Source organism: Chinchilla lanigera, unplaced genomic scaffold, assembly GCF_000276665.1.
Source record: "Chinchilla lanigera isolate Chin_1 unplaced genomic scaffold, ChiLan1.0 scaffold00014, whole genome shotgun sequence".
Classification (NCBI taxonomy): Eukaryota; Metazoa; Chordata; class Mammalia; order Rodentia; family Chinchillidae; genus Chinchilla; species Chinchilla lanigera.
In genome coordinates this window covers 30,399,396-30,412,485 of record NW_004955415.1, presented here as the reverse complement: position 1 = coordinate 30,412,485, position 13,090 = coordinate 30,399,396, and the positions used below count along the sequence as shown (strand labels likewise).

General features: G+C 46.5%; 1 protein-coding gene across 1 annotated transcript in view; it reads left to right on the top strand.

Moving 5' to 3' along the window:
• The window catches only part of Napb (N-ethylmaleimide-sensitive factor attachment protein, beta), a 35,082-nt gene that overhangs the window by 15,288 nt on the left and 6,704 nt on the right, over window positions 1-13,090 (top strand). Inside the window, exons 3-7 of the mRNA XM_005380968.2 lie at window positions 393-509; window positions 2,123-2,169; window positions 2,306-2,383; window positions 7,151-7,206; window positions 7,367-7,451. Coding sequence (XP_005381025.1) covers window positions 393-509; window positions 2,123-2,169; window positions 2,306-2,383; window positions 7,151-7,206; window positions 7,367-7,451 — 383 coding nt within the window. The remainder of the gene's footprint in view (window positions 1-392; window positions 510-2,122; window positions 2,170-2,305; window positions 2,384-7,150; window positions 7,207-7,366; window positions 7,452-13,090) is intronic.

The following is a 13,090-nucleotide window of genomic DNA, read 5'->3' as shown; positions in this document are numbered from 1 at the left end:
AAAAAAAAAAAAAAAAAAACAATCAAAAAGACGATCAATCAATCAGTCAATCAATAAATAGGGCAGATGGTTAGACTTAGCATTGGGTACTGGTTTATGATTAAAAATGTTTTAGATCTGTTCTGTTTTTTTGGGACATGGTCTCCCTATATAGTCCAAGCTAGTCTCAAACTCCTGATCCTCCTTCCTTAGCCTCCCGAATGTTGGGATTACAGGTGTGTGCCACCACACCTGGTGCTGATTCTGGCTTTTATAAAAACCAAACACAATGGACGTGCTGAACAGTGCTTGGACTGGGATGCGGCTTTCCAGGAGGCCCAGCACTTACAGCCTGGACTGTGGTGCCGAGAGCCTTGTTCCTCTGTGTTTCATTGTGGTGTTGTCTTCTTCAGCTGCAGGAAATGCCTTTTGTCAGGCCGCCAAGCTCCACATGCAGCTTCAGAGCAAGCACGACTCTGCCACCAGCTTTGTGGATGCAGGGAACGCGTACAAGAAGGCTGACCCTCAAGGTAAGGCAGCTGCTGGGCTCTGTGGGACTGTCAGCCAGTTTGCTTCAGCTTCAGGGCTGGTGTCGTGTCCTTCCGAGTCTTAAAACACTAGAGGAATGTGGTAATTTGAGAAAGTTTTATTCTTTAATCCTTTGCGAGCCTGTATGTAGAGAAAATACTTTAAATTTATCTTGGCTGTGTAGTGATCAACACCATTTTCTTAAACTCCACTTTGGTTGCATTTTGGAGACTCTTGGAAATTACCATTAATTTTATCTAAGAGTTCTTATATCTCATTTGTACAAAATATGATTTGCATCAGATAAGGAAATTTTGCCGTTTCCCTTTTCCTAAATAGCCAGTGAGTTTTAAGATCCATTTGGTGGGAGATGGCTGTATCCAGTGGTGAAAAACATCGCTTAGTCACGTAGTGTTCATTTGTTTTGTTTTTCAATGTATTTCGAAATTTTTATTTTGAGGAAAGAATGAAATCAGATATTTAAAGTGGTGAAATTTTGCAAATGTTTTTTTTTTGGTTGGAAAAGCATACTTAGCAATTCTCTTCCTTCCCACGCGTGCATGGATCCCATCAAATCTCCCTTTTTCCTTTGAGTCCTTCATTTTGTTTAACACACAAATCCCAGCTTTTATGCACAGGCCGTAAAGAAGTAAGGTATCTCTAAGGCTTTGTATAAAGATGGGTCACAGCTCAGCACAGACAGGGGATAGCCTGCACGAGCTCTGGGAGTCGGGGGTGAACCTGGAGTACAGTATAATGCGTTGTGAAGATCCTGGTTTCAGACTTCCTTAGCCTGTGCATGTTAGCGCTGTAATTAAAGAACCACGGGAGACCTCAGCTTGAGGAGACAGGAGGAAGCCCACCCGAGTGCTGATGCTGGGGAGGGGTGTGTGCGGCTGGAGGTTAACTCTTTGTTCTGTAGCTTTTATAGTTTAACAGTGAATCCACAAGTTTATATAGTTACTGGAAAAACTGCTTTTAATTTTTGTCATTCTGCTTACGTTTCTAATTCTGGAATCCGGCTTTTCTGTGTTGCTGCCTCTTTCAAGCCCAAAGTGCTTATTAGCTTGGAGCTGTCAGCCAGGTGGCAGCAGTGTGAATACCTCCATTTCATGACAGGCGAAACGTTCAGCTTTAGAAAATCATCATTACCACCCAGTAGCCTTTTTCCTTCTTGTATGGCTGTGTTAGTGCGCTGGAAGTCAGCACCTTCCGTACAGTGCTGAGCTTCACTGAACTGTGGTTTGAACAGGCATTTCAGAGCACATTGGGTTTTTGCTGCACAAAGGAAGACCCTAGACAGGAAGAGTTTACTCGCACATGTTAGCAGATATAATTTGTCAGTGGGGGTGACAGTCTCCAGTCTGTCACCTGGGTAGAGTCCTCACTTCAAGGTTCTGAATAACTGAGCCACTAGCACTACAGCCCCCTCGCTCAGTTACGCTATCGCTGCTGGACCTGTGCATGACTTGTGTTTGCGCCGCTGTAACTGCCCACCCCGTGCCCCTGATTGTACTTCATTGCCACTCCGATGACAGCCAGGAAGACAGGCTCACCTGAATCCTCTGTGACTGAATGGATTTTTCATTGTTTTTCTTAAATGCCTACGCTTCAGAGGCTATCAACTGCTTAAATGCAGCCATCGACATTTACACAGACATGGTAAGATGTTGCCTTGCTTGATGGCTGTGGGGTGGAGGCCCTGAGATGGCTGAGAGTTGGATTTTTGTTCTGTTCCCAAACCGAGTGGCATTCACGTAGGTGAGGCTGGTGTGTGACTCTGGTCTTCTCCCCCTAGGGAAGGTTTACGATTGCAGCCAAGCACCACATCACCATCGCCGAGATCTACGAGACTGAGCTGGTGGACATTGAGAAGGTAAGCGCTGGACACAGCTGCCAATGGCCTCAGTGCACAATGGGTAGACAAGGTGTCCAGGACCCACTCTTCTCCCCACTGGCTGGCATAGTAGAGTCCAAGTGGAACAGAGCCTGGTGGACCCCTACCTTCCCCACGAGCCTCCAGCTTGCAGCAGGGACATTGAGGGCCCCCTACCCCGGAGGAGCAGTGGCCTTGTACCTGGCCGCCATACCCCACCAGCTTAGTTGCCTCTCCCTCCTCCCCTGCGCCTTGTGCACCGGGCCCCTTGTTTCGCTCACCCCTTACACGTGCCAGGTGAACTCTTGCCAGGACAGCCCCCGCCTGCAGAGCTCTTCTTCAGATGTTGGTGCTCAGCTCCTCACGCCCACATGCAGACTCCCGATGCCCTTCAGTCTCAGCTGCCCATCGTCTTTTCCTTGAGGCCCATCATGGCCCCTTAGTTCATACCCTCACTGTGGCCCCTCAGGAGCCGCCCTCCTGCCTCGCTGAGCTTTTCCTCTTGCTCGGCAGCACATGTGTCTCCTTGCACTTGCACGTATTGTGCCTGCGCTTGTTCCTTCTTCCACTCGACTGCTCTGCACCTCAGGTGGTCCCTGTGGCATGCAGCTCTGCCCTGATAGAAGGCCCCGTGAGCCTGTGCCGGGCAAGTGCCCACCCCATCCCCAACCCAGCAGGTGGCACAGGAGCCTCTGAGCAGCATCGAGGCTCTGAGTTCACTGCCTTTCAGCGACCACACTGTGTGCTCACACTTGCTGTGTAAGGTTGATTCTTGCCCCCTCAATAATTGCTGTGCTTCAGGGAAGCTGAGATCCTGATAAACCAGGGCTGCCCTTCACCTCATCGTGCTGTGTGAGCTTCTATCTACAAGGCTGCTGGTGGGTCCTGAGAGCCTATGGCTGTTCCCATGAGGGTTGAGCGCTGTGCAGGAGGGAGCAGAGCCTTTGCTGGATCAGGGGTCTGGGCTGGGCATGTCATCTTCCCGAGGTGGAGTGAGTAGCCAGGGCCAGCACTGTGCAGCATCTTCTTGGCTTGGCTTTCAGAGCAGCGCTGTGGGGCAGGAGCCATGGTCTTGTGCTCTCTCTGTACTGGGCGTGATCCCGGATAGGTGCTTCACCACATGGGTCTCCATACAATTGGGGTGGATGAATGAAAGCATTTCATTTGGCACATTTTTCTCCCTTTTAACAAAATGGACACTGCTTCTAAAGGCCCTTTCCTCGGGTGTGCGGGCCATTCTGGGAACCGCCAGCCAGTAGATGGCGCCTGTCTTTTCCTGTGAGCACTTTCCTTTATAAACTGGTGGGATAGGGCGGGTTTACTGAGGTGCCCATGTCTGGGCTTCTGCCTTCTGCCTTCTCTGTCCGGGTTTGACTCACAGGGCTGTGGTCAGTGATGTGCGAAGCCAAGGACCTGTATTTAGGTGTTCGCTACAAATTAAAGTCTCCCTTTAGTGCTCCCCAGTGACGTTCTCTGATCACTCCCACATGGTAGCAATTGCACAGTGAGCTGCACTGTTGCCTAAACTCAGCTGCTTCCCTTAACCTCCAATGGAAACCCTGACCCCCACAGTGGGCAGGTCCTCTTCGAGGCTCATTCTGCTTTCAGACCCCACAGGACCTGATCCCTTATGCTTGGGTACAGTGCAAGGACAGTGTGCAGCAGGCTCGTGGTGGGGCCAGTCCCAGGGTGTTAGTTTTAGAACACTGGTTCCATTTAAAGCCCGCGAGGCCATCTCCTCCAGTGTCCTCCACAGTGGGAGCCGACTTCAGATGTGTTGTGCTGTGCCTGCTGTCACGAGGTGCAATCCTGCACTCAGTGTGCGTGCCGTGGAATGACACACAGCCACTCTGTGTGCTCTGACCCTACTGGTCTGGTCTCGGTCACATCTTGGGAGAAAAGTGGAGTTGGAGGATTGGTTTAATGAGAGTTATTAAAAACCAAACTGAAAGTTTTCCCAACTAGAGTTTGCTGACCCAGCACCAGACCTTAATAAATACTAAATTAAACTGTGTTGTCAATTTTTGGCCATCTCCCCTCCAAAAGACAAAAAGAAACCCAACAACAATTTTCTGTGGCTTGACGGGTGCCCTGTTCATTGGTAACTGGTAAGAACTAGAAAGAAGATAGCCACTCCCTCTGCCCAGGCAGAGGGGACATTCTCTGATCTCTAGAAAATTTGGTCTTGCTTTTCATGTCGTAGCCCTGTTATTACAGTGGGAAACAGTGCTGAGCACTTGAGAGAATTCAGACAGTTCACAGGTTTTGGGGAGGGCTACAGGAGACTGAACCCATGTCCTGTGCGTGCCAGGCATACACTGTACCACTGAGCAACACTGCAGTCCCACAGGCTTTTGATGAAGCATAAACTCACTGAAGATTAAAGTGTGGGCAGGAGTCGAGTGGGGGCCCTCACTCACGCTGCCCGCTGCCTGTGTTCACTTACCATCTGTTTCTTGAGCACCTGTCATGTGCTGGGCGTGGTGCTAGGCTTGGCAGGTAAGGTGCACAGCCCTCCTGGGGCTTGCCTCCAGCCCACAGTCCCATGGGAGGGGGTTACTCACTGGTCACATGACCCCACACCAGCTTCCAGCTCTGAGAAATGTTCCAAAGGAATCTTTTTCTGACACTTCAGTATGTGACTGGATTATAGTGTACCTCTTCCTTTATGGTTATGGGGTCCTTGTTTTTTGAGGTACTGGGGATTAAACTCAAGACCTTTGCAGTGAACTATAGCTCCAACTCTTTTTTAAAAATTTTTTTAGTTTGAGATCAGGTCTTACTAAGTTAGCTGGCTGGACTCAACCTTGTGATCCTCAGCCTTCCAGAGTGCTGGGATTACAGTCGTGCATCACCATGCTTGGCTTGTTTTTAAAGTTAATATTTCAGGAAGAATGTCTCATCTTCATACATTCTGCCCGTTGCCTTTAAATCATAGCCCTGTAGTCCAGTGTGTATAACCACTGAAGTTGTCTTGTTTTTTCCCTGTTATACATAATGCTGAGAAAACATTTCTTTCCGAGGCCTATCAGTTAGGCTAAGTGGCTGAAACCATAAGTGCAAATATAATCATTCAAAGGGATGTCTGCTTTTGTTTTTTTTCTAGCGCTGGGGCTCCAGCCCAGGGTACTGTACATGCAGGGCCAAGCGTCTTACCACCGAGCTATGTCCCCAGCCTAGAGTATCTGCTTTTTATGAAACTGTGCCAGCCTGATGTCCTAGGTAGGGTGTGCTGCATTTCTAAGGCTGGGGCACTGTTGGCCCCCCAGCCTCACCAAATGGCTTCAGAGGTGGCCCTGCTCCGTAGTCAGCACCACTGCCACCTGCAGGAAGGGGAGGCCATGGGCTTTGTGGGCCAGGTATGCCCCCAGGGAGTTCCCTGTGCCGGTGACCAAGGCAGAAGTGGTCTACCACGGTTCCCCACCTGTTACCTTCGTTGGCTTTCGTTCCTGCACCCAACTCTTAGCACACTAAGGGCTGCCCTGAACCACTGAGGTGATTGGGCTTCCTGTGGAAGGCAGCACCTGAACCTCATTTTCACACACTGCCAGCTCCCTCTGGGGCTTAGCAGGAAGCCATGTGCACAAGCCAGGGGCCTGCAAACCCACCACTGTTTCTGTAAGTCCACAAGCTAAGAATGGCTTTTACATCCTTAAGTCACTGGGGAGAGGAAAGCACTTGTGGTACGTTAAAGTAAGTCAGTTGAGACTGCACTGTGCATGGATAAAGTTTCATGAGAACACAGCCACAGGTGCATCTTGTGCATGGTCACACTACCATGGTAGAGCTGCAGCAGATACTGGGTGGCTCACAAAACCCAAGACAATTGACTTGTTACAGAAAAGCTTCGTCAGATCCCTGGCTTAAAGCCTTGTGTAGACCTAACTCTCGCCATGTCGGGGCAGAAGCCTCAGCTTCTTCAATGTCATGAGGCCCTTATCCCAGAACATGGCCTGTCACCTTTCCTAACTGCCTGTAACCCAGCATCCCCTGTAAACAGCAGCTTCGTGTAGTTTCCGGTTCTGGTGGACACCGTTCTACCTCCTGATTTCATTCACTCTTCTGCCACTCCAAGGCAAAGGCTTAGACTGTCCAGGCTTCAGCCCAGCTCTTCTCTGCTTAAGTGGTAGTTGGGTGTCAAAACATTCCAGTGCAGGCAGCGCTCTTCCTCCATGTGGTGCTTACAGTGTTGCTGAGCGTAGTTTGGCTGCTAGAGTAAGTTACAGGCTTACCATGTCCTAGGACTCCATATTGTGCTAAAGTAACAATCCAGCACAGCTGCTATGAGTTCGATGGGGGTTGGGATACATTCTGCCCTTCGGGGTTATTTAGGAAGCAGGCTGGCAGAGTTCTGGCATCTTTAGCCTGTGACCTGTAGTGTCCCTCTAGATGTGGTGGTTGCTATTCTAGCTTATGGGACATAGAAGAGGCCTGGAGAAGGTGCAATAAGGTGCATAGCCGCAGCCTGGAAGCAGCCCTGGCTTCCTCGTTCTGGTCCGTTGGAGAGAACTTGCCCACCTTTCCTGGAGGGAGGCTGGAGAGGTGTGTGCTGGGTGTTGGCCCCGGAGGGAAGGGGGAAGATTTTGGTGGATAGCAAGTGTTCTGCCACAAAGAGGCTTCTGGATACATCTCCTAAATAAAACAGGCCAAGTTGTGAAAGGCATACTGCAGGCACAGGTTGATCTATAGAAAAGTAACTATACAAACAGATAATTTTTAAATGCAGCTCTTCAAATGGATTGAGAGTAAAATGTATGTATTTTTTAGGCTATTGCACATTATGAACAGTCTGCTGATTATTACAAGGGAGAAGAATCTAACAGGCGAGTATTATTTTCTTAATATTAGGTGGTGGGTTTTGTATATATGATAAAAGATCATTTTTATATAGGGGGTCTTTGCATTGAGTGAAAGGAGGCTGGGCCCTCGTGTGCACACTGCTGTTTCCTGTGGTGCTTACTTGTCTGCTCTGCCTGGTTCCAGCTCTGCCAACAAGTGTCTGCTGAAGGTGGCCGCCTATGCCGCGCAGCTGGAGCAGTACCAGAAAGCCATCGAGATCTACGAGCAGGTGGGGCAGTGGCCACTGGCATCGTTCTTCTGCATAAGACATATTCCTAGATTCTTCTTTTATGAGACGTAGTTCGCACACTGCATAATTCAGCCTTTTAATGAGTGCAGTTGAGAGGCTCTGGCACCTTCACAAGTTGTGTGACCACTGCCATGACCTAACTGCAGCAGCTTTCTATCACCCCAGTCTTCTGGGTCTCATTTGAGTCTGTGTGATGGAATCTAGTTCTTTTCTGTGTTGGGCATTCACGACTTCCATGTCTTTGCTAAGCTCCTCTACTTTTTTGTCTGTATCTACTCTAGATTTACTAATCACTTCTTTCATTATGGTTGTCATCTCTTTAATCACCTCTGTTTTGTTTTTGTCGAGATACTTATTGATCTTTTTTGTTAGCTCTGCTGTTACCATTTCATAAAATTCTTCTGGGTGGCTTTTGATTTCCTCCACCTCACTGCCCCCTTGATTTACCTTGGGTAAGTTAGGGGTTATGTGTTTTCTCAGTTTTTGGTTGTTGTTTATTTGTTTTCTCCATTGAGGCTTGTAAGTTGCTTATGGTAGGTAGCTTTATTACTAGTATCAAGAACTCTTTAGGAAATGACTACTTTTTAGAGATGTCTTTTGGCTTTTGAGTCTGTTTCAGGATTCTGCCTCTGTGCCGGGCATGGTGGCGAGTGTAATCCCAGCACTTGGGAGGCTGATTCAAGAGGATTACCACCAGCTTGAGGCCATCCCGAACTACTTAGTGAGACCCTGTCTCAAAAAAAAATTTTTTTTACTTTTGTAAAATATTAAGAAAAATTAAAAATAAACAAGAAAGGTAACTTTTCTTTTTTAAAAAAGAAAAAAGAATTTAAAAAACAAAAAGCAAACAAATAATAGGATTCTGCCTCTTCATTTTATTAGAAATGAAAGGTTACTACCTGTTTGGCCTAGCACCCAGTTCTGTGGTACTGGGCTATAGTATTGTTGCATGACCCGCAGATAATCTAGGTATTGGCATACAAGGAAGGTCAACTGATCACAACTATGTCTCCTTGGAGTAGTACAATGACCAATAGCAGTGGTATCAAGCACAGACTGGAAAATGACAAACTGTGGTAACTGTTAATTTGTTACCTTTAACCATAGGTACAAGATTTATAATTATATAACAAAACCTAAGACAAGTTGGAAAACCATACACAGTAAATAACCTCTCAGTAGAGCCATTTTACCTTAAGGCAAGAAAATATAAAAGGGATAAAAGGAAAAAATGGAGAAGTACAAGAAGCTAAAGAGTTTAGAAGCAAAGCCAAGGACAAGGGAAGATTACCCAAGCCTTGGGAAAACAAAAGGGAAAGAAAGAAGAAACATAAGAACAAAATAAAAAAACTGAAAACAGTGTTCACATTCACAACCAAACCAAACAGAAATAAACAACAACTGAAAAAAGGCCCACAAGCAATGAGGAAAAAAAGAAATATCTCTGCAGTTTGAAGCCAGGGGTTATCTTCTGGGGCCTATAGTTTGATGGCAGTGTCTAATTCAGGGTGTGACTCTGCTTTCTCTGTAGACAGAGGTGAAGTTGGTCAGAGCCCAGATCCATTCTGGATGATCCCAGCAGCCTCTAACAGGATTAGGATGTGGTGCTAGTTGTGGGACTTTCAAATCCATAGAGGTTCAGGCTGATCCTGGCCTCTGGTGTGGGTTTGGGGCCTGAGTCATTTAGCTTATAACCTTCTGGGGTGTCTTTGTCCACCTGACTACTGCTGCCTACCCTGGATGTCTACTGTGGCTGTCCTTCACCTAGTCACTATGGGGTTTTAACACCAGGATCCCTGAGATGGAAGCTGCTCTGAATTCTGGGTTCATTTGACCCCTCTACAGTGGCATCCAGCCAAGCCAGGAGACAAGGCGGTCACTTGTACTGCAGCCACTCACAGCTGCTGTAGTGCACAGCATCCACTGATCCGTTCCACTGGTGCGTTTCTCTCAGACCTCTGGAGTGACCTGATTTCACCATGTCCCTAGATTTCAATCTTCCTCTCACACCCGAGCCGGGAGCCTCCACCATCTTCCCAGAAGTCTGTCAGGTCTAACTTAAGTACATGAGGAAATCAAGCCTACCCAGCTCCACTCGTTGAACAGATTGTTTGCTATTGTGTGGTTCTGGGACCCTCGCTGGAAACTGTTTCACTGCTGCACGAGCTTTTATTTCTGGGCTCTGAATCCGATTGATTGGTTTGTCCATCTTTTGACCATATTACTTTATTTTGATTACTGTGTCTTTATGGGAAGCTTTGAAACCAGAAGCTCTCCTCTGGTTTTTTTCTTCTTTCTCAAGATTGCTTTGACTATTCTAGATCCCTTTTCATATAAATTTTAGGGTAAGCTTGTTAATCTCTGTGTTTTCATAGGGATTGTGTTGCATATGAAGATCAATTTAAAGAGTGTGTTAGTCAGGGTTTTCCAGACACATAGTACCTGTGGGAGATGTGCAAGTGCCTCTGTGTGTGTTGTGTGTTCGTGCATGCTTGTGTCTGTAGAGGGAAAAGGAGAGCAGAGATGATGTTAAGGACTAGGCTCCCTTGATGGGAGACTAGGAAGTCCTAGGGTCTGCAGGTGGCAAGCTGAAGACCCGGGCGAGAATGGGGCTAGATCTGGTCCAGGTCTGGGCCTTAGGCAGATGGTGTGGCAGCTCTGGCGGTCAGGTGCTAAGGATGAGTCTGTCACACATCAGCCCTTGGTCTTGTCAGGCCTTTGTTAGACAGGCCAGGCCCACCTGCAGGGAAGCCCATCTGCTGTACTCATCCTGCTGCTCCGGATGCTCCCGACACGGTGCCTCCAGGATAGCTTTCACCAGCATCCGGCAGAGAGGATCACCGTTTCCACAGTATTAGGTCTCAGTCTGCCCACACAGGGTGCCTCTCATCCACTTAGATCTTCTCTGATTTTGCTCAACAGTGTTTTGTAGTTCTCAGTGTAAGCTTTGTAATTCTTTGGTTAAATATGTTCTTAAGTATTTTACTTTTTTGGATGCTATCAGAAATAGAATAGTGTTCTTATTTTCCTTTTCAGATTGTATAGAAATACAGTTGGTTTTTGCAAGTCAATTTTGTGTCTTGCAACCATCCTAACTTTGTGTATTAGCTCTAATAGATATTTCTGGTGGATGTTGCGGGATATTTTTGTATGTGAGATCACATCATGTGGAAATAGCAAAGTTTTACCTCTTCCTGTGCAGTCTGAATGTCCTTTACTTCATTTTCTTGTCTACTGTTATTGCTGGTACTTCCAGTACAGTATTTAACAGAACTGCAGGAGCAGATACTGTTCCTTTGTTCCCGATCCTAGAGGAAAGTTTTTAGTCTTCCTCCATTACATATGATGTGAGTGGTGCCTCCCTGTCTGGGTACTTGCGATTGACCCCAGAGCCTTCTCATTGAGCTATATACCCTTTGAACTTGTGATCTTCCTGCTTCAGCCTCCCATGGTTCTCGGATTACAGGCATGTGCTATCATGCTTAGCGTAGCTATAGGTTTGTTGTAAATGCTTACCATCAGTTTGGGGAAGGTCCCTTCTTTTCCTAGTCAGTGTTTTATCACCAAAGGGTTTGGATTTTGTTAAGAGCATCTGTACATCCACTGAGGTGCACATACAGCCTTTGTCCTTTATTCCGTTAATATGGTATATTACATTCATCTTCATGTGTGGAACCAAACTTAGGCTCCTGGGATAAATCCTATGTGGTCACTGCAAAGTTTCGTTATCCCCCAGAATATCCTCCAGTACAGTGATGTGCTGGAGGGACTCAGCTCACTGAAAGCTGTTCCAGTCACAGTGAAGGATCACCCCAGAGAGGGCTGTGGCGTGGGTAGTAGAGGAGAGGTTCGCGATGCAGGCTGGGAGAGCTGAGTGTGCACCATCGTCCTCTCCCAGTGGGATTGGGCGCACGGTGTGATGCATGACAGTGCATGCCAGGCAGACCCCTCAGTGTGCTGCCCTGAGTTTTTACTGGAGCTCAGCCAGGTAGGCCTGGTTGGCCACCTGGTAGCTGGCCTGATTCTCCACTCAGCATAGGCTGAGCTATACTGAGGATAGCAGCTCAAGGACTTGGAGGTGACCTCCAGGAGCCACAGGCTGGGCAGGATGAGCTTTCGCTGCATGTGCGTCGTGGTGCATAACCCTTCACAAGTTGCCAGAGCAGACTTGCTGATGTTTAATGAGGATTTTGTGAGGATATTCACAAGGGATATGGATCTTGAGTTTTGTGTGTGTGTGTGTGTGTGTGTGTGTGTGTGTGTATGTGTGTGAGAGAGAGAGGGGGAGAGAGAGACTTTCTGTCTAGTTTTAGAATCTAGATAATTCTGGCCTCATAATGAAAAGAGTTTGTAAAGGATTGATGTTAATTCTTAATAGTCTAGTAGAAGGGGCTGGGGATTTAGCTCAGCGGCAAAGCGCCTTTCTGGCAAACGCAAGGTCATGAGTTCGGTTCCCGGTACCAGAGAAAAACCAAAAAAAAAAAAAAAAAAAAAAAGTTTAGTAGAAGTCAGTGATTTTTCTCTACTTCTTTTCATTTTTACGGATTTCTGTCTTTATCTCCTATCTGCTTTCTTTGGCTTTATTTTGCTCTTTTTTTCTGGGCATTTGAGATGTAAGCTTGCTTAGCTTTCTAAGTTTCCTCATTGTTGTATATGCATCTTTAGTGATTTCAGTTACCTTTTTAGCACTTTTAAACATGCATCATATTGTTTAATTTTAATGCATTTCATTGTATTTATTGATTTCTCTGGAAACTTCACTGACCCATTTAGTTAGTTCTATGTAATTTGCATGTGTTTGGAGATTTTCCTGTCATCTTTCTCTTGCTCCTTTCCAGTTTGATTCCTCTGTGGATGGAGAACACACCTTGGGTGATTTCCGCCCCCAGAGCCTTACTCTGAGGGCTCTTGAGGGCTGTATAACGCCGGGGAAGCAGCCGGTCCAGGCCTGTTCTGTGCTGCTGCTGCCACTGGGTGGCTGCTTTGAGTGCTGCTTGGGTCCTCTTAGCTGATGATGTTGGATTCTGTGGACCTGTGGATTTCTGTCTAGTTCTGCGCATTGTTGAAAGTTGAGTATTGACGTGTTCGAGTGCAATATGGACTTAAATTATAATCTCCTTTCATTCTGTCTTCAATTTCACATTTTTGCAGCTCTGGGTTGCTGTTCTTGGTAGATTGACCCTTTTATTCTTGTATAATGTTCTATCTTTGATAATACTTGCTCTGAAGACTATTTCATCGACTTTATAACCTGTTCTTTTTTTCTTTGCAGTACTGAGGATTGAACCTAGGGCCATTGTGCTGAGCCATACCTGCGACCCTTTAAACATTTTGGCTTTTATTTTGACACAAGATCTTGGTCGAACTTGTGGTCCCCCTGCCTCAGCCTCCCAGTGTGCACCACCAAACCCAACTATTTTCTATTTTCTTTTGATTAATGTTTATACATATTTCTCAAGCCTTCTCCTTTTAAGTAGCCTATAATCATAATTGAAGTAAATAGCTGGAGTTTCTTATAGTTTGGTACCGTTTTTAAATCCATTCTGCCAATCTCTCTCTCTTAATTATTGTATTTAAATCAGACACATTTATTTATTTTTTATTTTTTTTTTTTTTTT